Here is a 24,419-nt window from a genome sequence, read left to right on the forward strand (position 1 = left end):
AGTTGACTCGGAGATCTTCCCCCAGCCTCTCCACCCCAGCGTTTCCACCTCCTCTTTCCCCTCACCGAGTCACCAGCAAGGTCCTTTATCTTTTGTCCACCATCGCCATTGTCATCTCAACCATCTTTCATCTTCCTTCTTTCTACTAGATAGAGACTCACAACCACTCACTGATAGCCTTTTTGTTCAGTCTGTACTCTGTCCATCGCTCGTCCATCGCCTGTTCCTGGTCTACTGGCTTATCGTTCGCTTATCGCCTGCGGAGTTGACATGACGATCCGGTCCATGAAATTCACTCCAGAGTAAGGTTTTTTTTTTGGTTCATCCTCGGAGACATCGGAGCTCTAATCTTCTGAAGTCATTCCATTTGCTGACTTAACAGGGTACTTCTCGGAGCACCTCGACGGTCCAGCGCCGTGCCAAACTCTACTGGAACGCTCGCCGTCTATACCCAGACAACCTATTCGTTCGAGTCCCATTCCAAAACGAATGAGATTCGTGTGTTAGATATTACAACGGGTCGGTCTGCGCTCATAACAAACGACCCAGGCGCCAGCTCGCCGCAGTGGATTGACGATACTGATCAATTGATCTGGCTGAAAACCAAAGGGAATGGAAACACAAGCTTTATAATTGGGGATGCTCGACAGGCAGATAGGACATACACTGCGGGAACAGTACCAGGACCAGTGTCAGACCTCAAAGTCACCATTGTCGAGTCGGGAAAGATTGGCTTCGCTGTGGCCGGCAAATCCAACCCCGACGGGACTCTGTACAACCCACAGGACGCCAAGACACCTCCCACCACCGGCAAGTTGTATACCTCTCTTTTCGTGAGACATTGGGACTCGTACATTGAGCCTCAGAGAAATGCCATTTTCTATGGCTTGCTCCAGCGTGCTCCTCTGTCTCCTGCAACCCGACAGGCGGGGAAGTACTCTATCTCCGGAATAACGAACTTGATTGCAGTCTGTGGGCTTACTGGCGTTGAGTCGCCAATTCCCCCATTTGGAGGCGGAGGTGACTTTGCAATCAGTCCCTCGGCGATTGTGTTTGTGGCGCGGGACCCTGGTGTTAATCCCGCTTTGCATACTGCAGGGTCGTGTTATTACTGCCCGATGTTCTCATGGACCGGCGTGAGCGCTACTGAGCACAAAATATGCCGGGTCCAAGGTCTTGAAGGCGCTATGTCGTCTCCGGTTCTTTCGTCTGATGGCAGCTCCATTGCTGTTTTGGCGATGCGCAAGGACGGGTATGAGTCGGATAAGAACCGGATTCTCTATGTCCCCAACCCTTGGAATGGTGAAATGATCGAAGCATTTGCATCTGCAGATGGCAAGGGACTATGGAATCTCAGCCCGTCGGCGTTGACGTTTTCCAATGACGATGAGTCCTTATACATCCAGGTGGAGGAATACGGTCGTGGGGTACTTTATCAGCTACCAGTTTTCAACATCCGCCATTCTTCACCTGATATGCTTAAGAAGATCACCAGCTCAGGCTATGTGACAGACGTCCACCCTGCCACCTCCAAGTCGTCGAAGCTGCTTATCTCCAGTAACAATCTGGTGGACAACAGCATATGGACAATTATCAACCCGGAGGACCCTAGCGACAACCGTGTCATCTCTTCAATTGGGCATGGTGGAGCTGCTTTTGGGCTTTCCTCAGCTCAAGTGGACGAGATTTGGTACAGAGGGGCGGAGGACACCCCGATCCACGCGTGGGTGGTCAAGCCGTCTAGGTTTCGACCAGGGGCCAAGTACCCCCTGGCTTTTCTGGTCCATGGTGGTCCACAGGGAGCGTGGAATGATCAATGGAGTACAAGGTGGAATCCTGCCGTCTTTGCTGAGCAAGGATATGTGGTGATTACACCTAACCCGCGAGGCAGCACTGGCTATGGGCAAGATTTCACCGATGCGATCCGCGGGAACTGGGGTGGGCTGCCCTACATCGATCTCGAAAGAGGGTTCGACTATATCGAAAAGAACCTAGAGTATGTCGACACGACCCGCGCTGTCGCCTTGGGCGCGTCGTACGGCGGATACATGATGAACTGGATCCAGGGCCAGCCGCTCGGACGGCGATTCAAAGCTCTTGTAACGCATGATGGCATCTTCAGTATGACCTCTTTGCTTGCGACCGAAGAATTGTACTTCCCTCTTCACGATCTCAAGGGCGTGCAGTGGAAAGTTCCTGAGAACTGGGCACAGTGGGATCCCTCCCGTTACCTGGATCAGTGGCAGACGCCACATCTCATCATCCATAATGAGAAGGACTATCGCTTGACGATAGCTGAAGGTCTATCTGCATTCAATGTGTTGCAGATGAAGGGAATCGACAGCGCTTTCTTGACGTTCCCAGACGAGAATCATTGGGTTTTGAATCCCGAGAATGCGCTGATGTGGCATTATACTATTTTCAATTGGATCAACAAACATGTCGGTCTCCCTGCCGCGTCCGAGCGCTATGAACAGTTTCTGGGCAATGAAAAGGCAGCTCTCCAGAACCGCTTGGCGGACGTGCGCCTTTCATAGTCTTGAAACGTGTTTATGATTGGTCTCAAGAATATATAGCGACTTATATCAGGAGTTTATTTAATCGGGCGTTTTGTTTATGTTGGGTCTATTTTGGCGACAAGGGATAGTCTGAACCGCGTTTCGTTTCTTTGTTGATGATTCTTCAGAGCTCAGGCCAGTCAAGAGCTGGAAACAGGATCTGAGTTGAGGTTTCTGCATTGTGTTTCGGGGTACAAAGGGGAATTGTTCCAGCTCATGCTTTGTCCACACTTGTTAGTCTGCTTATAAGGCTTTCGGTCGCCCGTCTAATTAATTCATTCCTTACTCATCTTGATCATATATTTGGCGTGTTTACCGCAGCAGCTTAACTTTACGCTCATCAATCATCTCACTGCAACTGCAGGTCCAGGCACCTCTATCAAACTCAACACGACACCATCCGCACCGCTGTATACTTACCTACAGAACCAAGCCCAACGATGGATAACCGCAAGAATGACGAATACGTTTCCTCCCCGGAATTGTATTTAACACCGCCCCCAACTCCGCAATTGACCGCATGCCCAGATGAACCAAACGGTCTGCCCACACCAGGCTTCATGGACCTAATGGAGTACGCTCAGCAGTCTCCAACCAAGGCTGAGGAGGCTGATGGACTATTTCAGAAAAGGAAACAGTTCCAGCGCGAAGAAGGCGAGCTCAGTCCACAAGAGCAACATCATAAGTCGGAGCCCCAATGCTGGAACACACCTCAGTCCCCAGAGATACCGAGCGATGTGCCTACAGCAGGCCAGGAAGACCATAAAACCGAACACGATCAGCAGTCTGAACTTGAGCCTGGAGAGATTGACGAACTAATGCGACAACGTCAGGAGATCGAACGACTCGCTCAGGAAGCAGAACAAATTGTAGCCGACACCCGTACCTGGCTTTCGCCCCTCTCTCCTCCACCTTACGAAAACCAGGACCTCCAGGATCGAATCTCGCGGTGTCTTGTCCAACTCGAAGAAGCCAGACGGAACATCCAATATTACACGCAGCGCCTGGAGGCCCGGCTTCAGGAACACCAAAACGACGAACGCCATCAACGGCTCCGCCGCCGCCTCCGTCGCAGGCAGCAACGGCGGCAGGCCAGGCAGATTACATCCCATCTCCGGGAGTCTGGGATCGATCTAGGGCTTGGAATCAATATCGATGGTCTCAGTGAGTCAACCTCAGAATCAGCTCCGAAGATCCACCCCAACTTCAAAGACAAAATCGCCCACCTCGCGCGCAAACTGCACCCGCTCGTATCGTACTCAACCGGCCGCACGCACCCATATTTCCCCAAGTCAATCCTCGCCTTCAACTTGTTGACGTCCGCGCAGCTTGACGCTCTGGCGCTGCACTTCCACCAGGTCTACCCGCCGAGGCGTGAGTCCTTCCGGTATCCGCTCCCCGTGAAGCCATGGCTTACGACGAATGGCTTTGTGCGGGACTTGGGGGTTGATACGGAGGTGAAGAGACGTCGATTTGGGAGGTTCATTGGGCTGAGGGGGTGCGAGAGTCCGGTCAAAGCGGAAAGTGAGGAGGGCAAAGCAGCGAGGGAAGAAAGTGTGATTGAACAGGTGGAGAGGGACTGGGAGAGGAGGCATATGGTTGCTAAGGCAGTGGAGGAGAGGAGAAGGAATGCACCCGGTAGATACATGTTCATGGACGGGATGGAGGATGTATGAGGTGGGTCCGTAGCTGGTCCTGTGGAGTATGCTCAGATGTAGACTAGACCGTGGAAGGCGTGGATTCTGGTGTTGGGGATGACTCTATAGAGTACCACTATATTGCTCATATACAAACATGTCATATACAAACATTGACGGCATGTAATGAAATACTTGACACTTTGAACATCAAGAATCATCTCATGTAGTCTACCGTCTAGATTCCACCTGTGTTTAACTAGTCTATAATCCATGCACCAGGCCTTCCCGGCAAAGCTCCAAGAGGCTGGAAATCCCCTCAGGAACGTGGAAGAAGCTCCGTGTCCGTTCAGGATTACTCTAATCTATCGTCCCATTCCCACCTCCATCCTGGAACCAGCGGAGGAAAATGAAACCACCTACAGGCTACAGTGGCTTCCTGAAGCGTAATTTAGCCGGCGGATAAATTGCAGGCTCTTTCATGCCCACAACTACGGTAGAACTCCGGCTCGAGGTACGTACCATATCCATATAAGACAACAAGACAATACCTCTCCTCCACACTATACCAAGAGCCACCGTCAGCAGACAACTCGAAGTAGCCCAACGCACCACCAGCAATCCAACATCCTCCCATTCCAAAATGCCAGACCCCAGACCTCTAATCACACACCTCTACACAGCGGACCCCTCCGCGCACGTCTTCTCCAACAGACTCTACATCTACCCCTCGCACGACCGCGACACAGGCATCCCCTCCAACGACAATGGCGATCAGTACGACATGGCCGACTACCACGTTTTCTCAATCGACTCACTCAGCCCCAATGCCTCGGAACCAATCGAAGTAACGGACCACGGCACCGTCCTGAAAACTGAACAAGTCCCCTGGGCATCTAAACAGCTCTGGGCCCCCGACGCCGCGGAGCGGAACGGCAAGTACTACTTGTTCTTTCCCGCCAGGGATGGGGAGGGCTTGTTCCGGATTGGGGTTGCGGTTGGGGAGTCACCGGCAGGGCCGTTTAGGCCGCAGGAACTGTGGTTACAGGGGAGTTTCAGTATTGATCCCGCGGTGTTTGTGGATGAGAATGTCGACAGTGATGATGGGGATGGGAAGGAAGCGTTTATCTATTTTGGAGGGTTGTGGGGAGGGCAGTTGCAGAGCTGGGTTCGGGGTGAGGATGGGGTAGGGTGGACGTATGACAAGGATGGCAAGGAACCGACAGGTCCAGGGGTTCCCGCGCTCTCGCCTCTGATTGCAAAGCTTTCGCAGTCGATGACGGAGCTTGCATCGCCTGTTCGCCCGCTCGTTATCCTTGACGAGTCTGGCGGACCGCTTGCAGCGGACGACCATGACAGACGCTTCTTCGAAGCCGCCTGGATGCACAAGTACAATGGGACGTACTATTTCTCGTACTCGACTGGTGACACGCACTATCTTGTCTACGCGACTAGTGACTCGCCGTGGGGACCGTTTACATACCGCGGGCGGATCCTTGAACCGGTGTTGGGCTGGACGACACATCATTCGATTGTGGAGTTTGAAGGGAAATGGTGGTTGTTCTATCATGATTGTGAGATCTCAAAGGGCCAGAGCCATTTGAGGAATGTTAAGGTGAGGGAGATTGGGTATCGGGAAGATGGGACCATTTGTCTTGTTGATTAAGTGTAAGTAGTGTTAGGGCTAGGTTTAATGTAGGAACTCCTCCGGCATCTCGTCCTTCATGTTAGAGATAAACTGCTGCACGCCCGACAGAGCAGGATCGTAAAGACAGTCTGCGAATATCCGTCTTTCCTCAACGAATTTCTGTGGTCCGGCGGCGCAAAGATAGTGTAATGCAACGGTGAACGGGTAAGGGGTGACATGGGTCCGGAAAAGCCCTAGAGACGGGTGGATGAAGAGTGGAAACGTTCGAACCATGTTTGCGCAGCAGGCATCGAGATCAAAAATCGGATCAAACTCTTCATTCGGAACGCAAAGTGCTTGGATATTGCTTGTGATTACAATGACAGAGGCCCAGAAGGTTGTCATCAGGTGGGCGCCTACGATATGGCGCGGGAGGAGATTGTAGGGAACCTCAGCGAGCGGTTCGAAGTCTGGTGCATGCAGAAGTTGCCATGTTAGTAAGTCTTGATGTATTTGGAGAAATCCGTCCAGAAGGTTTTGCCGTGCGAATTCTCTTTCGAAGACGTCAGACTCGGGGAGAGCTCTCATATTGTCTAGTTCTTCGAACAGGCCAGTCAGGTCGAGCAGGATGTCCATGAGGTAATCTCTGGGGTTTTTGTCTCGCTGGAGCCAGGGTATTGTCTTCCAGTCGGGGTCGGCCAAGAAGCATCTCTTCCTTTGGCGAAGGTAGTGCATTACCTGCATTGTTAATGTCTGCAGATGTACTGGGTCTTTGCAAGCAACTCACCAGATTTGACCGCCCATCCGCGAACAAATCATGGGCATGACCGGATATAAATGAGTACGGAGACCGCGCTGAGATCAACGCAATATCTCCGGCGTTATGCGCTTGCCAACTGCGAACCTGCGTCACCTCGCCATCGTTTTGGCCAAAGCACGACTGCCGACAACAATCAGCATTATCAAGATATAGTTGCCCATTGACGTACCTCGAAAAAGCTAGACAGCCGAACAGCCGTCAGAATAGCATCACTAGTTGCCCTCCGTGGATCCTTCAATGCAACTGCCATGCCCTGCAGCGAACTCGTATAAAGCCTCCGCCCCTCCTCCTTGAGGTATCGATTGTTTTCCTGCTTGCCCACCGTGGCAAGCGACATGGCTAGAAGCGCCTTCCTCAGCGCAGGCTCCGAGCCATTCAAGTCAAGGATTGCATCAATCCATTTGCCCAATGCAATCTGTGTCACCTCAACCGACAGCGCCTCGCCGTTGGGTAGGTATATTCGCCAGAACAGGTCCATGTATCTGGCTTGATAGGCGGAGCGCGCTAGCCCTGGCAGAAGAGCAACATCACTGCCTTTGGAAGTAAAGGAAGAAGCATGACTATCCTCGCGATCGGTACGAGCACTTGTGCCCTTAATCTTTCTAAGAACCAGTTGGCTCTGGTTCTCAATAGTGTTGTTGATGAATATGCGGGGGCGGTGATACCCCCCGCACTCGACGCGCGCTTTGCGACAGGTGCCGCAGAACGGTTTCTCCAGGTCACACTGTTGAGATGAGGTTAGGCATCTATATCGGAGTTCGATAGCAGGTAGAGACGTACTCGCTTCTTCCGCTTCAGACATGTTACGCATGCTTTTGACCGTCCTGGTACGCCAACCATCCTGCCTAGGCCCGGTCGTTTTAAGGAATTCACCGTTGGGGTACGACTGGGGGCCAAAACATCTTTTAATACATCCGGCCGTGGCTATGTTCTTCCTCATTATCCATTCACCTGCAGCAACTCAGCCATGAGCGGCAGCCACAGCGCTGGCACGCCAAGGCCCCAGGATCTTTAGGCTGAAGACAGCCTAACTTTGTTGGAGGAAATGCGGCGATTCAGCGGTTAAAGATAATAAAAAGCGGTGTCAGACGGGACTAGCAAACATTAGCTGTGGAGAGGAGGAGGAATTACGATGGATTCCGATGTTGGTGGAGATGGAGAGGCCCTGACTTGTGGGAGAAATGGGCAGTGTCTCCGGAGAGCAGACTGGGATCATCGTCGTCATCGCCCAGAATGGCAGGAACCCCGGTTGCAATGGCTGAGACAAACAGCCCCAGAAGTGTGAGAGGTCAAGCCTCGATAAGAGTCTCGGTACGCTTATAATAGCAAATGCAAGATATATGAATCATAGTGACTGTCAGACTGTCATCGGCTCTCAAGGGCCTGATGCTTACTGCATAAGGTAGACATTAATGCAGGCACCGAATTTGTATAGCCTCAGTCCTGACACTTTAGTTAAACGCAGCCTCCGCTTCTTTTTTAGCTTCAAAGTTCAGTCCCTTACCATTGTACCAACCTAGTAAAGCCAGCCCATGGGCTTAACTCTACTCAGCCACGTTGCCATTGCCTCGTGCCATGGGCCATTCCAGATATTAACGGTCCGCGCTAGACTACCGAGTTCTACTCCGTCTCCCACCCCCGTCCCATCCATCCCATGATCCATCGTTGCAAACAAGGACTTAAAATGGGCTAATGTCCCCCACCCATTCCTCTCTCCCAGTTCCCCTGCACAACCTTCCAATATCTCTCGCGGCTCCTAACCCTAAACCCCTTACCCCACCTAACCATGACCAGGAAAACAGCAGAGCAAGCCAACCCCACAAACGCCGCGGAGACAAAACAATCCTGATACCCCAGTCCTTCCACCCAGGGCGTAATCCCATACCCCATGGCAAAAGACATGGTATTCCGTACCAGTATAACTGTCGCCATCGCATCCCCGCTGAGCTCGCGGTAGCTGTCAACGAGGTAGTTCACGCTCAGCGTGATGCCCGCCGTGTTTGTGAGCGCTAGCAGGCACATAGCAACTAGTAGCCCGAACCAATGGATGCCGTGTGCGGCGCCGACCCCCCATAGGATTAGGGATGCTGGAACGAGGAGCAGGCATAGGGCGAAGGGGTATAACCGGTGCTCGGCTTCCATGACACCGGCGTTGCGGCGGGCGAGTTTTAGGGTTAGGTAGTCGCTGAAGCGGCCGGTAAAGAGGGAACTGCTGTTGTTTAGGATTGGGCTAAGCTATGCTGGGCATGGGTACGGTACTCACCCGAGAATAACGCCCAGGCAGCAGGCTAGATAGCTGAGACCGACCATTGATGAACTTTTGAAGTTTTAGCTTTAGGGCACCATATACGGGCAGGTATTGTACGGACCTGAAGTTGTACGGCGCCGAACCCAATATCAACGATGCAGTGCCGTTCAAGACATTGAACCAAATTAGGTACGATCCGTACGAGAACCTAGATCAAAGTCAGTCTCGCCCAGTAGTGGCACTGGCATACGCACCCTGCGTAAAATACCACCGGCCAACTCAGATAATACACCGTCTGCCAGGAACGGCGAAACATGTTATTTCTCGCCTGGCGAGGTCCTAAGATGGAGAGCTTCTGCATATATGTCTTCTTGTTATACACCACTCCTACTTCCGGGTCACTGTGGCTCCGGCTCGAAGGCGTTGATGGCATCGGGGCTTTCTCATTTCTTTTGTCTTCCGTTGCGGTCGACGAAGGCACAGCTACAGCAGGATCAGACATGCTAGGGCTCTTCCTTGCATAATTCGTCTCCTCCATGAGGAAAAAGAGGACTAACATAGACGCGCCGCAGAAGATGGCCGGCCAGTAGAACACCCATTGCCAACCGTGGTATTCTGCGATAAAGCCGCATATAACGGGTGCGAAGTAGTTGCTGCCGGCTAGGAAGAAGGCGTACAGACCCATGTATGTTCCTCGCTCGTGCGTGAAGTACTAGATGGTTAGCTGGAAGGTTTGATTTAATGAAGATGCATTGAAAGCATACCACATCAGTGACAGACACCTCCGGAAGAGCCTCAATGGGAGCCAGGAAGAAGCCCATCACGACACTTCTAGCGATCCATTCTCCGTTGCTCTTTACATATGGGCTGTCATTGTGTAAGCATGTCTTCAAGAATAGAAGGTTAGGCATACCCCCAGACACTAGTTCCCTAATCATCGGGTTAGTATCCAATTTGGCAACTAGACCCTGTGGAGACATACCACCATACCCGCAAGCGACAGCAAATAAGTCATCCGCTTCCCATACTGCAAAGCCAAAGGCTGCCAGAACAGCAAACCCCAACCCGCCAGCAAGAACATGTACCCCGTTCCCTCATTCAGCGTGCTAACCGAGACCCCAGTCTCTTCAGACAACTGGGTCAGGACCGAGTAGACATTTGCGCAAGCAATTCCAGCAAATAGAGTATATCTAGCAAAGGTTAGACCTGATTTACCGCTTGCTAGTCCGGCCACTTCGACTCACATGCTAACGCAAGTTGTAGACAATAGTTTCCGCCGTGGCGACCAGTTCAGTGGATCGTCTGGGTCGTTGGATGGCTCGGGGACGAGAACGATGTCGCGGTCTCCCGAGTCGAGGTGGCGGGTTGAGAGGACGTGGCTCTCATCTATGAGGGTGAAGGTGCCCGGGATAGCATCTCGATCGATGGTTCGTGTCATGCTGCAGCAAGTCTAAGATGAACGGTGTGTGGGAGAGAATAATTGACGGTGGGCAGTCCACAAAGGAAACATCGGAGTATAAGCAGCACCACCGCAGAGAACCGTTTCTCCTCCGATAAGCTTTGAGGGTGTCAGCCTGAGTCTGCATCTCCAATCCGTTATCTACCTCAGCGTTGGGGAACTTACTTATCAGGGAGACAGTGATAAGACGAGATACAGAGCCCGTCATCCAGTTTCCCCTCATGAAATGCAGGTGCTACTCCATTGGATGAAGGAGCTAGAAGGAGCGGTTGGGGGCTTTCTTCTACTGGCTAGGAAAGTTGGAGTTGGTGAGCGCAGAAGTCACTCCCGATGCTCTTATCTTTTACCAACGCTCGAAGCAAACATCGACGAATCAAATTAATCATATGTTCAGTAGTGGTATTGTACAACTTGGTGATCAATGCTAGCAAGGCAAGGTTATCTAACAGCTGAAGAGCGCAACGAGTGTGATGTAAGAATAGAATCACGCCAGTTATTACCTACTAAGTCAACTTAACCCACCACATCATCATCCGGCAGCTCCCTTATGACCTCCTTAAGCAATTGGATCAGCTCGTCAATGTCAGGACGGTCGGCGGGCTCGACCTGCAAGCACCGGCGCACGACCTCCTTAATAGGGGCGCTGATAGAAGTTGCATTATCCTGCTTCGGCTCCTCGCCAGCTTTGCCTTTGCCCTTGGTTGCTCCGGACTTTTCGTCGGGGAACCTCCAGTCTCCGCCCAGTACACACATGCTCAAACTACCTCCTGTCTCTTCGCTTCGAGCTTCGAAGGGGCTCTTGCCTACTAAGCAGGCGTAAAGTGTACAGCCCAAGGACCATATGTCCACTTTCGTGTCGATGATCGATCCGGTCTTGACGTCGAAGAGTTCCGGCGCTCGGTACGGCATTGTGCTGTGCTCTGCGGCGGTATCTTGGACAGCCAGAGCGAGTGAGCGAGAGGTAATTGCGATGGGGCTGGGCGCAAGCGATCCGAGATCCATCAGAATTGGGCTTTGCCCGTCGTCATCTATCATGATATTGCCTGAATGGTCAGCTTACGGAACTGATCTTGTAAGTCAAATACATACCAGGTTTAATATCCCGGTGTGCATAAGGGCGAAGGTTTCCATCCTCAACTCCCTCCTGACTCTGGGTGACCTCGTCATCCATCAGCGGTTCATTCTCGGAATCCCCCTCATCAACAGGCTGACTAGCCCGTCGCTTCCCTTTGCTCGTACGCATCTCTGCATCAGCGTCTGCACCCTCTCTCCTAACAGCCTTGGCCTTGCGCGTCGGCGCAGAGCCACTCTTGACGCGGTACTGGTGCATCGCGCGCATGGCCTGAGCGACTCCAAGCATAAGGACCATAAGGCGCTTCTCCGGGAATCGCGTATGGTTCACAAGGTTTGCGTTGATTGCGTCTTGCAGGTTTCCTCTTTGGTAATAGGGCAGGAGGATGTAGACTGTCTTGGAACCGGCCTCTCCGCCATCGCTGCGAAACTTGGAGCCGGACTCTGTAGAAACGCAGTGATCGATCGAATGGATAATATTCCTCTCGGATGTAAACAAATTATAAGCCTCCACCTCCTTCAGGGCCTGCGACACGGATTCCTGGCCGAACGGACATCGGATCTTCTTGAGCGCGAATAGCTCGGACGTGGACTTGTCTTGGACGAGGTATACGTAGGAAAAGCCTCCCTATCGATGAAGTTCACGTCAGCGAGCAATCAATGGCTGTGAGTTGAGTCGCATACTTCACCCAGAAGCCGGAGCAGTTTGAAGCTGCGGTTGTTGATCTTCAGTTGCGGCGAGCTGGGGAAGCAGCACATGCAATCTGTAAAGTTGTAGAGGAGGTCGAAGAAGTATTGGGCCATGTTGGTGGTATGTATGACGGTCAATGTAGCATTTCAAGTGACTGTAATGTATATATTTGATAGGTTCAGAAATTTGAAGTCGCAGTTGTTCTGTATGATGTTGCTGCAGGCAGCAGGTGAGAACTGGCTCCACACGAAGGGGATTCCCGTTGACGGGACGGGCGGAAGCAGAAGGCGGAGTGGCAGCGACAACTGGCCCCAAGCAACGGCCAAGCCAGGCCTCTGCTCAGTGCTCAGCCTTCAGGTAAACCGCAGCATTGATTATGAAGTTATCTCCTCTTCTTTTCGACTTACACCTGACAGAACTTGGGGCTGGGACGAGGTGCTTTGCCCTACAGCCAAGGATGGTTTGTTCCTCATCTGTCTGCAAACCGAGCTACAAAAAATATATATATTCGTTAATTTGCTCTACTTGCTACTACCAACACAGTAACACTCCTAACACCAACCACCTGAAAGCAATGATCAGGCACATTACCTAGTACCAGCTTTAAATGACAATAGGATCATCTCGTTTGAATTGATTTTTGTGCCGGATTGCCACCTCCTGAATTCTCGAGAGCGTGCTCTGAGCTGATTTGACTGATCCTGCATTGATTATCCGAAAATGCCTACGAATGAGAGACCGAACAATAAGATCTGGAGGGTTACCGGACATTGAGAGATCCATCAGTGCACTGTGAGTGTGCACGGAGTAGCAGATCGGGATCTCGGGTATCTGTGGACTCCGATGGAATCTGAGTTCTGACAATAATTGCACTGAAAATTGGACCAAAGCTGGACCTTGGGACTAATGACAGGGAGTTAAATATAGTTCAGCAGCAATAGCATTGATTCTGGTAGCACAAACAACCTGGTGGCTACTAGCTAGGAGCATGAAAGTGCCTGGCATTGCGGGGAGAAAAGGTACCATGGTTCGTGCGTTGATCGGACTCGGGACTCCTGAAAAATATCAAGAAGATATTAGATAAGAACAGCAGAAGATAAACTAAGAAAGACTAACAGTTTAGTCCCTGCGCTACTAGTCTGAGTAGTCCGCATGACGACACTAAATTTGATGCAACTTGTCGACCCGCGAGACTCGAGTTTCAGTCCCCTGCGTTGCCTCCTGGCTCAGCTCGTGCGTGCCTTGTGTTTATTCCTGTTGGGCACCGTTGAAGCACTGTTTTCTCCGACCAGAGCCCACCAGACGCCCTACAGCTCCAGAATGACTGCCCGTTGATCGTTTTGTTCATCATTGCTGCCTCCACTCTTTGCCATCCCTTTTCCTCCCCTTTCGTTCACTTTCCTTCCTTCAGTCCCCCTCCTGTTCTTCTTTCTTTATTTCAACTCGCCCCCCACCCCTCGCCAATCTCCCATTCCCCAATTCCTGCAGTGTCGCTCGCGATGGCGCCCTTGGACGAAATACAGGTCGGCGACGTCGTCAACGTTCCCGGCGGGATGCACGGCACCGTGAAATTCGTCGGCGTCGTCACTGGTAAGCCGGGCAGGTTTGCGGGCATCGAGCTTGCCCCGGAACACGCCAAACGTGGGAAGAACAGTGGTGATGTGGACGGGAAGAAGTACTTTACGACCGCTACGGCAGGATCGGGTATCTTTGTGCCCCTCAACAACAATAAATACGTGACTAGACGCTCCGCTTCAAACCCTCCCACGACCCCCTCGCGCCCGGTCAACTTCAGCAAATCCGTCGGCCCTGGTGCCTCGGTGCCTCGGCCACCGCGGATGAGACGCCCTTCCCTGCCCCGACCGGAGTCCCCACGAGTGACCGCGCCGCCGAAGCTCAGTCTGTCGGGATTGCGAACTCCCTCTGCCGCATCGAAGACCCCTACCTCCAACGGTTTTTCACGAAGTCCTGTCAAGGCACCGTCTCGCGCGTCTGATCGTCCGCCGTCCCGGTTCAGCGTTGAAGACGGCCCGTCCTCGGCTAGGACCTCGGAGTTCGGGCGGAACTCTATGGGAGCGGAGATATCAGATCTTAAAGAGCAGGTTAAGGCTCTAGAGAGGCAACTCCTGGAACGCGATAAACAGCTGGACGAGCAGGCAATTACGCTATCAGAGTTCCAGAGAACGTTAGAGGAACTGGAGGGATCGGATGCGTTGTCGATTCGCGCCCAACTACGAGAGAAGAATGAACGTATCGCGCAATTGACTATGGAGTTTGACATGCACCGCGCTGACTTTAGGAGCACGCTCGACACGTTAGAAGTGGCGGCTTCGGAGACTGAGCGGGTATACGAGCAGCGGATTGACGAGCTCATGCAGCAGAATAAGGAGCTGCAGGAACGCGGGGAGGATGTCGAGGCCGTTGCACAACAGCTCAAGCAGCTAGAAGAGCTAGTCTCAGAGCTGGAGGAGGGCCTGGAAGATGCACGCCGTGGAGAAGCCGAGGCCAGAGCGGAGGTGGAGTTCCTACGCGGTGAGGTCGAACGAACAAAACTGGAATTGAAAAAGGAAAGGGATAGTTCCGGCGTGCCTAGGGAGAGCCGCATGAGCCCAGACGGACATTCACGGGAGCTCGAGCAGAAGGACGACGAAATCCGCGGACTGAAAGCAATTATCCATTCTTTGAGCAGGGGGGACCCTGACTTGCATGCGCTGCAGCAGAACGGATTCGGCCCCCGGCCAGATCACAATGCAGACCATGTGGCTGATCTCGAGGAGCGGGTCCAAGAGTTTGAAAGAGCCAACGAGCATAAGACATACCGCATTGAAGAGCTCGAGCGCGAGTTGCAGCAACTTCAGATCAACGGAAGCAGTCGCAACCGAAGTTCTACCATTACGCAGTCCAGCGCGCAGCACAAACCCACCGGCTCAGTAGGGAAGATCAGTAACGGACATACCATCAACCATGCGCACCGACTGTCTGACCGCACTGTTGTTCCAAGTGACTGGCAAGATGAGGATCAGCAGGATGGCCTTTACCAATCATACCCATCCCACCGCCGCGGCGCCTCAGACACATCCGCTCGGCTGGAAACGATGCACGAATCCGACGCGCAAGAATCTGACACTCGCTCGGAGGACGGCGGTTCCCTCTGGTGTGAGATTTGCGAGACTGGCGGCCACGACATCTTGAGCTGCACCAATATGTTTGGCGCAGAGGCCAAGAACAAACCCAGTGAGACGGAGGAGCCCTCACACGACGACAGCTTCGCCGACGAGAAGCTTTCCGCACACTCCCCGTCGTCGAGTCGCAGTCAAGGCGCCACTTCCCAGAAAACCGGTCGCGATGTTGTCCTTGAAGGGCTTCGCGGAGTGGGACTGACGTCGTCCATGGCTCCTGTCGCAGGCAAGGCCAGCGGAGTGATTGACGACACAAAATGGTGTGCTCTCTGCGAGCGCGACGGACATGAGAGCATAGACTGCCCGTTCGACGATTAGTTCGCAGTCGACATATGAGACAGTGACATACGTGGTCCTGAATAACGGTTCTCGAATCTGTGACATGACATGGCTACCCACCAAACTGGCTTTAGCGGGTTCGTTATCTTCTTACCTCTTGTAATTGTGCCTTGCTTTCCTCATTCCTTAGTTGGCTCGCATGACTGTATCGCACGCATACCCATGTACAAGTGTTTGGTTTTTGCTTCTGCTTTGCTTCTGCTCGCTCTCCGTTCCATATACCAGATGAAGCAAGTTTTGCACTGCAATTCGGCTCGACCGCTTGGATGGCTTGTTTTACTAGTGATTAATTTCTTTTGTCGTTTGCTAAAAGGTCATTGTCTCAGCTATCTTTGCCGATTTCGATATTCGAATCGTGGGGTCTATCTGCCTAGGTCACTATTCTTCTCTCTACCCATCTGTTCCTTAGAGCCCTACGAGGCCTCTCCCTTGCCATACTACATCCTATTACTAGCCACTGGCACAATAATTGATAATTAGAAGCCACTGTAACATATACATGATGCTCACAACTCTTTAATCTGTTCTGTAACAGCTGCTATTCACTCAACTCGTATTTCATCTTATCGTCTCCTCGTCTCATGATCTAGTCTCGTCTCATCGTATCTTATTCCAATCAATCAATCTACTCCGGAACCCGAGGAGGCTGCACCACCTCGCCCTCCTTGAACCTCGACTCCGCAACCGTCCCGCACCCCTTACACGTCCTCTTTCCCTCATCCCCCGCAAACTCCTCAACAACCTCCTTAACCTGCGTTCCCAAATCCGTGCACACAAACCTCTTCTCCCAAACTACCCGCCCGCACTCCTCATTCCGACAATACCACCTCATAGCATCCTCCGCATTCTCAGGCCGCGGCTGCTCCATGACAACGCCAACCGTGTCCTTGAAGCGAACAGGGCAATGCGGCGTGTTGGCGGGTAGCAGGAACAACGAGCCCTCGTGGATCGGGATGTCTTGGAAGGTGGGCGGGGTTGTGCTCGTGTCCACGGTCTTGAGCAGCATTGAGCCCCGGTATTGGTAGAAGAACTCCGGGGTGCTGTTGATGTGGTAGTCTGTGCGGGCGTTTGGGCCGCCGACTATCATGACCGTGTACCCGGAGGTTGCGGGGGAGGAGGGGTGGTAGACGCAGTAGTTGTTTACCGGGGGTTGCAGGAGGTGCGAGTTGGCTTCGAGCCTGAAGGGAGTTGTTTGTTAGCTGGCATGATCTCAGGTTCGGGTCTGTGGGAAGCGCGGGGGAGGGGTAGATCTGTGATGAGGTAGATTTCTGCTGCCTCTGGCCTGCATATATAAGCAGGATTCCGACAGTATCAAAAGTGAAATTAGTAGCTGTTGCTACGACATCAGGCGCTTGATATTCAAGGGCCTCGTTATCGGTTGAAAACAAAATACAGGCGGCTAACAAGAATATTGCTCATTCTGTACAACTTCGGCCAGAGGTAGTATGCGGGTGTTTGAGGAGGGAGTGCCAGAGTGTGAGATACCATTTGGGGATGTTCAGAGCGGGAGGCAGCATTGCTCCGGTTGTTGCAAGCTGAGCTGAAGGTGCGTATCTCGTGTTTATCAGGTGTAGCTCTTGAGATGTTGTTGTGTCTGCTTAAGGTTCTAGTGATCAGCGGATCATACATCCCGGAGATAGCTAATCTTATGTCCGGACACGGAGCGGAAGAACCCTTGTCCGGAAGATTTTCTTGAGTTTCGTTTTTCAAGATCATGAATTGGCAGCTAATACGCAAACAGATCGAGGCCATTGGATAAGACTTACTATTGCAACTATGGCGACCTCGCAACCTCCCATCCGACTTACCTCGCATAAGAATTTTGTCTACCGCCTCGTGTTCTCTGCCCTCACCGGCCGCACTGTCCACATCTCGCAGATTCGTCCTTCATCTCCTACAAACCCGGGTCTTGCACAGCACGAAATTTCATTCCTTCGGTTGCTCGAGGCTGTCACCAATGGCTCGCAAATGGAGATTTCGTACACCGGTACGATCATTGTCTTCAAACCAGGCTTGATCACAGGGAGCGGTTCGGGCGCTGGAGCTAGCAGCGGTGGTGTAATTAGACATGAGATTCCAGCCGGGTGTACTCGCGGTGTCAGCTACTTCCTCATTCCTTTGTGTCTTATGGCGCCGTTCTCCAAAGCCCCGATGAAGGTCCTCTTTACCGGTCCCGGTGTGATCACCTCCTCAACTCCAACCGGCGATATGTCCGTGGACAGCGTTCGAACTGCAATCCTGCCGCTCTTCAACCAGTTTGGTATCTTCAACAACATAGAGTTGCGCGTCCTCAAGCGATCAAATCCCGGTCCCAACGGAAGAGGTGGTGGTGGTGAGGTTCAACTGGTCTTCGGCCATCAAGTTCGGCTACCCAAGACTCTACACCTGATGAACGCTGGCAGGATCAAGAGGGTGCGCGGTGTGGCATACTCCGTCGGTGTTTCGGCCTCAAACAATGCCAGAATGATTGACACTTGCCGTGGTGTCCTCAACCCGCTTGTCCCAGACACTTATATCTTCTCGGATGTATCTTCGGCTCCGCTCGTACCCGCGAACGACAGGAATAACCCGTCGGCGAAGAAGAAGATTGGTCTCGGTTTCGGCTTGTCTTTGGTCGCAGAATCCTCAACCGGCTGTCTGTTCTCCGCCGACGTGGCATGCCCTCCTAGTGGTGGTCAGCCGCCTGAAGATATCGGCAAACAATGCGCATATCAGCTGCTCGAAACGATATCAAAGGGCGGCTGTGTCGCACCTGCGGCTTTCGCGACGATGATCGGATTGATGACCATGGGCTCGGAGGACGTTGGACGTATCCAGGTCGGTCGTGATATCGTCGGGGACGAGAGCTCGATTCAACTTGCAAGAGATCTAGTCAAGTTCGGTGCCCCTGGCTGGGGCTTGAGAGATGCCAGTGACGATAGCGGCGATGTCATTATCAGCATTGTTGGACGTGGTATTGGCAACGTGGGACGAAAGGTCGCTTGATCATATTGCTACCGCGAAATTCAGCCACCGGCAAGCGGCTTGTCTGTCGCAGCTAGTTAAATGGTCTGAATGGCTGAGCATGACGTCGTAGCGTGCTCCATCATCTCAGCATGGAGTCGTTGGGATAACGTCTTCCACGTGACGTACCTCGACCGCAGTTAGGGCTCCTTCCTTGGCGACATACCGCAATCACGTCCGTTAACGCCGAATAGCTTCATCAAATACTGGTTAAGCTGGAATTTAGGAAGACTTATTCGTCCAAATCTACCCAGGGCTGCGCTGCAAGACAGAATTCGGACGCACAGCTGTATAGTTCAGCGGGGCACATCGGGCTGTGCATGTGTCGATACCGCACTACGAAAACTTGGTGACAAGGCACTCCAGGCTACAGAAGTGTTCTTGTCAGACTATCCTCTTTGTCTACATGATACCCAGCGTGTTTGGTCTATGATTGTAATGCCAGTGGTGTCGCTGCTTCGCTCCTGCGCTGGGATTGAAGCCCAAACGCCTCAGCTGGCTTTTCTGTACGTAAACACATGCAATTAAATGCCACCCTTATCACAAACAGTTCAATCCTAGGAAGCTATCTCTAGTTCTTTCCGTACTATTCTCGTATCGTCCAATAACAGGTATCAACCTTCAGTTGAATGGCCTCGCTGAACCTTGTATTTCTATTCCCGGCTAATTCGTGCCGTGTGGCGATTTCGTCTGCACTGTATGAGAAGTTGTTACCAGGAAGAGGTACCATCTCGGTACGCGGGACGTCTTTGACACCCAACAGGCCCAGCCCACCTAGCCCTAACAACGCGCCTGCACAAGCTGCTACATGATATGCTGATCTCAGAGACACTGCAGTGGAAACTGGGATCATCTGGAACGGACTACGCATGCTCATTGTCCTGTTAAGAGCGCCGTATCATACTTTGGTACGGTCATCGTCGGTACCAGTACAGCTTCAAGATTTCCTAAAACGGAAGGAACGACCCTGCGCCCATGCTCGGCCTTCTCGCGCTTTCCCGCTCCGAGCATTGGTAATCAGCGAGCAGCGAGGCCGAGGGCGCCCTCCGTTATAAGCTTGTCTTTTCCTTCCTCGTCGTTCCTTTTTTCTCTCCTCCTCCACCTCCCAGCCTCCGCGCTGGTGTACCCTTTTCCCACTCATGCCCTTCTATCTTCCTGATTTCTGCGTCTTGAGATCATACTACGGTCCCTGGTCTTTGTCTGTTTGTCTGTTGTATGTGGTGTTAGGCGTTTTGTGGTGTTGTGTCTTGTTGGTGTCTTGTCTGGCTGTCTTCCCTGTTTTCCTTTCTTGCCCTTGTCTCTCCCTGATTTCTGCTTCTTGAGATCATACTACGGTCCCTGGTCTTTGTCTTAGGTAGCTTGGTGTCGTGCTTGTTGTCTGTTCCCTTGCCTTTCATGCCCTTCTGTTTGTTCCCCGATTTCTTCGTCTTGAGATCATACTACGGTCCCTGGTCTTTGCCTTAGGTAGTTTTTCTTGCTTGGTTGGCTATGCCTCCTTGCTATCTTTTCTTCCTGCTTGGCTGGCTATGCCTCCTTGCTACGAGACCCTCCGAGCAGCATCACCTGGCAACGTGGGCCGCCCAGTAGTACGACAGAGTCTGTGAGTATCTTCCCAGTCCCTTCTTCATGCAACGAATCGTGCTAACATCTTTGTAGGCTGGCTAAAAACAAACGCTCACACGCCGGTATGTGATAGGGACGTGGATAACCCAACGCGCTCCCTGCTCTCACCACCAAGCCGATCCATACATCGTCGTGGGTTCAGCCCAGTAGTGTGACAGTGCCTGTAAGTATCCCTCACACCACACTTCGTCAATCCATACTGACCTTGCTAGGCTGGCTAAAAACAAAAACCCACCGCGAGGACGTGCTTCCCTTAGGGGACGAGGATAACCCAACTCGTCACCCGCTTCCACGGTGTCCACCACTTCCATCCACGGTGTCCACCACACTCTACAAGGGACGGTGAATCTCGACTCGACTCGACTCGACTCGCACGCTTCGGCTGCATCGAACACACTTGACAATCACACTTGGGGATGGGTATGTGCTGGGAGGATGAGGTTGTTTTGGTGAGATGGATATGGATATCACACTTGGGGATGGGTATGTGTTGGGATGATGGGATTGTTTTGGTGAGATGGAGACGAGATATCACACTTGAAGATGGAGTTGTCCTTGCAAAGGTGGAGTTGTTGATGAAGGAGAGTTGCTCTTGTATCTAGTCTTTGAGTCCTTTTGTATCCTGGTCAAGGTTTCTCCCAATTGGGTTTTCTTGGCTGTCACCCAAATGGGAGGATTGGTTGTGTTCTTGGTTAGATAGTTTCTCTTTGCTTCACTGTCTTGTGACTTGATCGTTCATGTATCTAGTTACTTATCTCTCGGGCCATTGGCCCAATCTCTATGCACGCTTAGGTTAGAATAAAAAGCTGTACGATAGTTCAACGTTTCTTACTCCTTGCTCGGTAGTCTCATGTACATATAGGCTAAAACAAATCATAGACTGGAAGGTAGCAACGTTTCTTACTCGGTAATGATAAGGTCGGGATAAACTTTGAGGCGTCGATGGTCTAAATCGACGACACGTACGCCTCTCCACCCAAGATCAACTAGCCCTAAAAGACCCAAAAGGGGGTCCATCATTTCCTAATTTGTTTCTCAATTTCTATCTCGGTTTCTAATCCAAGAAACAACGCCAAGAAGCATTGATCAACAAGGGGGAAACAGATCAACTGACAGGAACAGAACAGTCGCAGATGAAACAATAAAGCAGGAGATCCCAAACGCCGATCATGTCGAGAGAGTCAACCAAGCAGTACTCCGTACACCCTTCAGCGCCGTAAATGCTAACTACAGACCCGAACAAAACAACCCACACAGAACATGATTGAATTTTGGCGAAGGACAGAACAAAATAAGGAATTGTCTATGTGCGGATGAAAAGGGAAACTTTGTATAGGAGAAGTGAATGCAAAGGTTGTGGAGAAGAAGAGTAGGGAAAGAAAAGGTCCAAGCGAGGGAGGATGGATACATCCAATGGTGTTTGAAAATGGTCGGGCGAGTTCGCAACGTTGGAAGAAGCAACGGTGGTAAGCGCAGGAGAATCGAAGAAGAGGGTAAAATGATATAAGCGGACAAGGTTGAGTTGCTCATTCGGAAACATCCTCGTCCTTGCCCGGATACATGATGTCCTGACGGATAACGGCACGGACGTGGCTGACCAAGACGAAGAGGAACATGCAGATGATACCGATGGACATTGCGGCCGCGACGCCCTTGATCCCCGTGCTGTTGAGCCAGTTGCCCAGGGTGATTGTGGCGAGCGTGAATCCAGTATTGGGGAAGACCATGGCCCACCAGTTCAGGTGGAAGGCAGTTGGGCGTTCGCGGATGACGGCGATGACGGCGATGCAGAAGAACCACAAACTCAGTGCCCAGAGGAAGACGGCGGCGGAGATGGCGAGGAGCGTCATGATGCGGGCGTCTTGGACGGCGGATTCGTCGTGCAGGATCGCGAATTCCTCGGGGAGGCCTGCTGTCATTCCGACTAGGGCTAAGGCTGTGAAGGCTGGCGGCCCGACGCAGATGAACATGCCGGGTCTGTGTTCGCGGTTCGGGAGCCCGGCTTGCATGAGGCGGCCGATGTAGTGCGAGTACATCATGAAGGCGACGGAGAAGCCGAGGCCCTGGAATGTGATACCTGCGCAGACAATGGGGATTGCGGAGCGGGCGGGCTGCTCTTCGGCGATGACGGAGGCGATGGTGCCGGAGAGCATAACGGGGAAGATGGGGAGGATCCAAGAGGGCATCATTGTTTGGAGGTGGTAGGTGTGGGTGGAGAAGACGAAGTAGTATTGCACGACCGCGAGGGTGAGGGTGCAGGCGCAGTAGATCCAGAAGAGGACCTCGAGGGCGAGTTGGAAAGACTCGTTTGCATCTTCACCAAAGAACTTGTATAGACCTGAGATGATGGTTGCGACGGAGAGCCAGAAGGTCGGGAAGAAGAAACCCTCTCTATCGTGGCGGAGGGAGTCGAGAAGGCCGCCATGGAGGATGAAGCGGAGGGCCATGAGGGAGCAGCAGAAGGCGAAGAAGATGAGGTCAATGATGTATACTGCCAATCCAATGTCTTGGAGTCCTTTGAACTGGAAGGGCTGGTTGGAGATGAGGAGCGCCAGGCCTCCAGTGCTCATGGTCAAGGTGTACCATGCCCATGTAAAGTGGCGTAACCTCTCACGGAGATTCATCTGAACAGGCTTCTTCATCTCGACCTCTTCTTCCACGATTGTKCTCGTCTCAGACCGGTCAGTCTGGGGGTAAGGGGTGCTCTCAAACATTATGGCTGAAGAAGAAAGACTATGCAGCATTGAAAAGTAAATTCAGAACAGGATTGCAGTCTAAAGACAAATAGATCTAATGACAGTAAGTGATCTATGGAATGAAATGAAAATGTATAGAAAGGAGTGACAAAAGCGAATGACCGGTAGCGAGTGAAGGAGATTTATGTCAAAAGAGAGTTGAGATCTGAAGCCAGAGCAGATAGAAGAAGTACAGCCAGTGAGGTCAACGTAGACGCCGCGGAGGCGCAGGGACAGAATGCATACGCAATCCAGAATAACTCAAAGGGGTAAAGGCACAGGATATGAAATGACAAAGTAAAAAAGCGGACCAACAATGTATATCGCCGCCAAGGGACCGGCGCGTCGATCAAACCGAAGAAATTCAGGGCTACGCCGAGACCGACGGGTGTACCGATAATCAGTGTGCATATGTGATTCTCATAGGGCATTGGGCCTCAGGTTGCCGTCGCATCGGTGTTGCCCATCATTGATACTCGCCTCCATCCCAAGACTTTTAATATCAAAACACCAAACCTCAGGGATAGGGCAGCAATCTGCTCAATATCAGCTCGGGATAGTTCGCAGCAAACTCTAAGCCAAAATCAGTTCTCATTCCAACAAAACATGGCCTCGTAGCTTCCCTTGTATTGAAAATTTTGCTTTGCAAAGCGTGTGGCCAATTCTGATGCCTGTGAACAGAGTGGAGCCGTGATCTGCAGGTTGATGCTCCGTGAGCAAGCTGTGATGCCATTTCTCGGGGTATACTGGAAGGAGAAGTGGGTCAGGGTAGCAGATGCCGTTCCAGCCCTTGTGTTTTGACTTCCGAGCCTGGTAGAAGTACAGGCCACAGGCGCTGGTGCCGTGCGTGTCGTCCTGTAGACTTGGCGGGGGGCTCAGACATGGTACGTATCTAGACCCATCGCAGGCAGACAAATGTAGCAGATTCCAAGCTGAGACTGCATTGCAATGTGATAGAGAGATTGAAAGTGGAGCTGGATTTGACAAAACAACAAGTTGTCGGCTGTTCCGTTGTTCGTACGCTTACTTCGTAGCTCTTGCGGGCCGGAGCAAATGCAGAAGAAAGGGTCTAGAAGGAAGCTGAAGAAGCCGACGGGAGTGATTGACTTGATTGAAGGAAGTCACATGGCCACACTCGGGACTGTGACTGGCTTCCAACCTCGTCTCTCAGCACTCGCCCTGCAAGAGTTGCAACACTCAACGCCCAGCTAAACGATCATCCCAATTGTCATGGACTTACAAACAACATTGTACGGAGTATTCCTGCATGGCCTTATCTTTCACACTCCGCCCTGCGACTCTAGGCTCTTGGCTCGAGGGCGGTGATCATCGATGTGTTGAAGTGGGGGTTTGTCCGGAGTTACTTTCTTCTTCCCGATCCTGAGGTAAGTCCGGGGCGCATCTCTGGCACCTACAAGTTGCTGGGTGG

The 24,419-nt window shown here is 52.1% G+C and overlaps 9 protein-coding genes across 9 annotated transcripts; 5 read left to right on the forward strand and 4 right to left on the reverse strand.

The window, feature by feature from the left end:
• Window positions 1–285: 285 nt before the first annotated feature.
• Window positions 286–2,537, forward strand: DSM5745_05284 (oligopeptidase family protein; the record flags this gene model as incomplete). Its single annotated transcript, XM_026747300.1, has 2 exons — window positions 286–302; window positions 383–2,537. 2 exons carry the CDS (start codon window positions 286–288, stop codon window positions 2,535–2,537), a joined length of 2,172 nt encoding a protein of 723 aa, XP_026604780.1.
• Window positions 2,538–2,998: 461 nt separating this feature from the next.
• Window positions 2,999–4,234, forward strand: DSM5745_05285 (uncharacterized protein; the record flags this gene model as incomplete). The annotated part of the gene is made up of 1 exon (XM_026747301.1): window positions 2,999–4,234. The coding sequence occupies one exon, from the start codon at window positions 2,999–3,001 to the stop codon at window positions 4,232–4,234; it is 1,236 nt and encodes a 411-aa protein (XP_026604781.1).
• Window positions 4,235–4,838: 604 nt separating this feature from the next.
• Window positions 4,839–5,861, forward strand: DSM5745_05286 (glycoside hydrolase family 43 protein; the record flags this gene model as incomplete). Its single annotated transcript, XM_026747302.1, has 1 exon — window positions 4,839–5,861. The coding sequence occupies one exon, from the start codon at window positions 4,839–4,841 to the stop codon at window positions 5,859–5,861; it is 1,023 nt and encodes a 340-aa protein (XP_026604782.1).
• A 526-nt stretch (window positions 5,862–6,387) lies between these two features.
• DSM5745_05287 (Zn(II)2Cys6 transcription factor) lies at window positions 6,388–7,482 on the reverse strand (the record flags this gene model as incomplete). Its single annotated transcript, XM_026747303.1, has 3 exons — window positions 6,388–6,762; window positions 6,812–7,366; window positions 7,423–7,482. The coding sequence occupies 3 exons, from the start codon at window positions 7,480–7,482 to the stop codon at window positions 6,388–6,390; spliced, it is 990 nt and encodes a 329-aa protein (XP_026604783.1).
• An 849-nt stretch (window positions 7,483–8,331) lies between these two features.
• DSM5745_05288 (putative MFS transporter) lies at window positions 8,332–10,328 on the reverse strand (the record flags this gene model as incomplete). Its single annotated transcript, XM_026747304.1, has 8 exons — window positions 8,332–8,851; window positions 8,906–8,959; window positions 9,012–9,098; window positions 9,145–9,602; window positions 9,655–9,757; window positions 9,804–9,820; window positions 9,873–10,080; window positions 10,135–10,328. 8 exons carry the CDS (start codon window positions 10,326–10,328, stop codon window positions 8,332–8,334), a joined length of 1,641 nt encoding a protein of 546 aa, XP_026604784.1.
• Window positions 10,329–10,862: 534 nt separating this feature from the next.
• Window positions 10,863–12,224, reverse strand: DSM5745_05289 (putative serine/threonine protein kinase ENV7; the record flags this gene model as incomplete). The annotated part of the gene is made up of 3 exons (XM_026747305.1): window positions 10,863–11,392; window positions 11,439–12,048; window positions 12,105–12,224. The coding sequence occupies 3 exons, from the start codon at window positions 12,222–12,224 to the stop codon at window positions 10,863–10,865; spliced, it is 1,260 nt and encodes a 419-aa protein (XP_026604785.1).
• A 1,386-nt stretch (window positions 12,225–13,610) lies between these two features.
• On the forward strand, window positions 13,611–15,608 carry DSM5745_05290 (CAP-Gly domain containing linker protein BIK1; the record flags this gene model as incomplete). The annotated part of the gene is made up of 1 exon (XM_026747306.1): window positions 13,611–15,608. One exon carries the CDS (start codon window positions 13,611–13,613, stop codon window positions 15,606–15,608), a length of 1,998 nt encoding a protein of 665 aa, XP_026604786.1.
• Window positions 15,609–16,477: 869 nt separating this feature from the next.
• On the reverse strand, window positions 16,478–17,258 carry DSM5745_05291 (uncharacterized protein; the record flags this gene model as incomplete). Its single annotated transcript, XM_026747307.1, has 2 exons — window positions 16,478–16,996; window positions 17,034–17,258. 2 exons carry the CDS (start codon window positions 17,256–17,258, stop codon window positions 16,478–16,480), a joined length of 744 nt encoding a protein of 247 aa, XP_026604787.1.
• A 147-nt stretch (window positions 17,259–17,405) lies between these two features.
• On the forward strand, window positions 17,406–18,614 carry DSM5745_05292 (uncharacterized protein; the record flags this gene model as incomplete). The annotated part of the gene is made up of 1 exon (XM_026747308.1): window positions 17,406–18,614. The coding sequence occupies one exon, from the start codon at window positions 17,406–17,408 to the stop codon at window positions 18,612–18,614; it is 1,209 nt and encodes a 402-aa protein (XP_026604788.1).
• Window positions 18,615–24,419: the final 5,805 nt, after the last annotated feature.

This window comes from Aspergillus mulundensis, assembly GCF_003369625.1.
Source record: "Aspergillus mulundensis strain DSM 5745 chromosome Unknown scaffold_4, whole genome shotgun sequence".
NCBI lineage: Eukaryota > Fungi > Ascomycota > Eurotiomycetes > Eurotiales > Aspergillaceae > Aspergillus > Aspergillus mulundensis.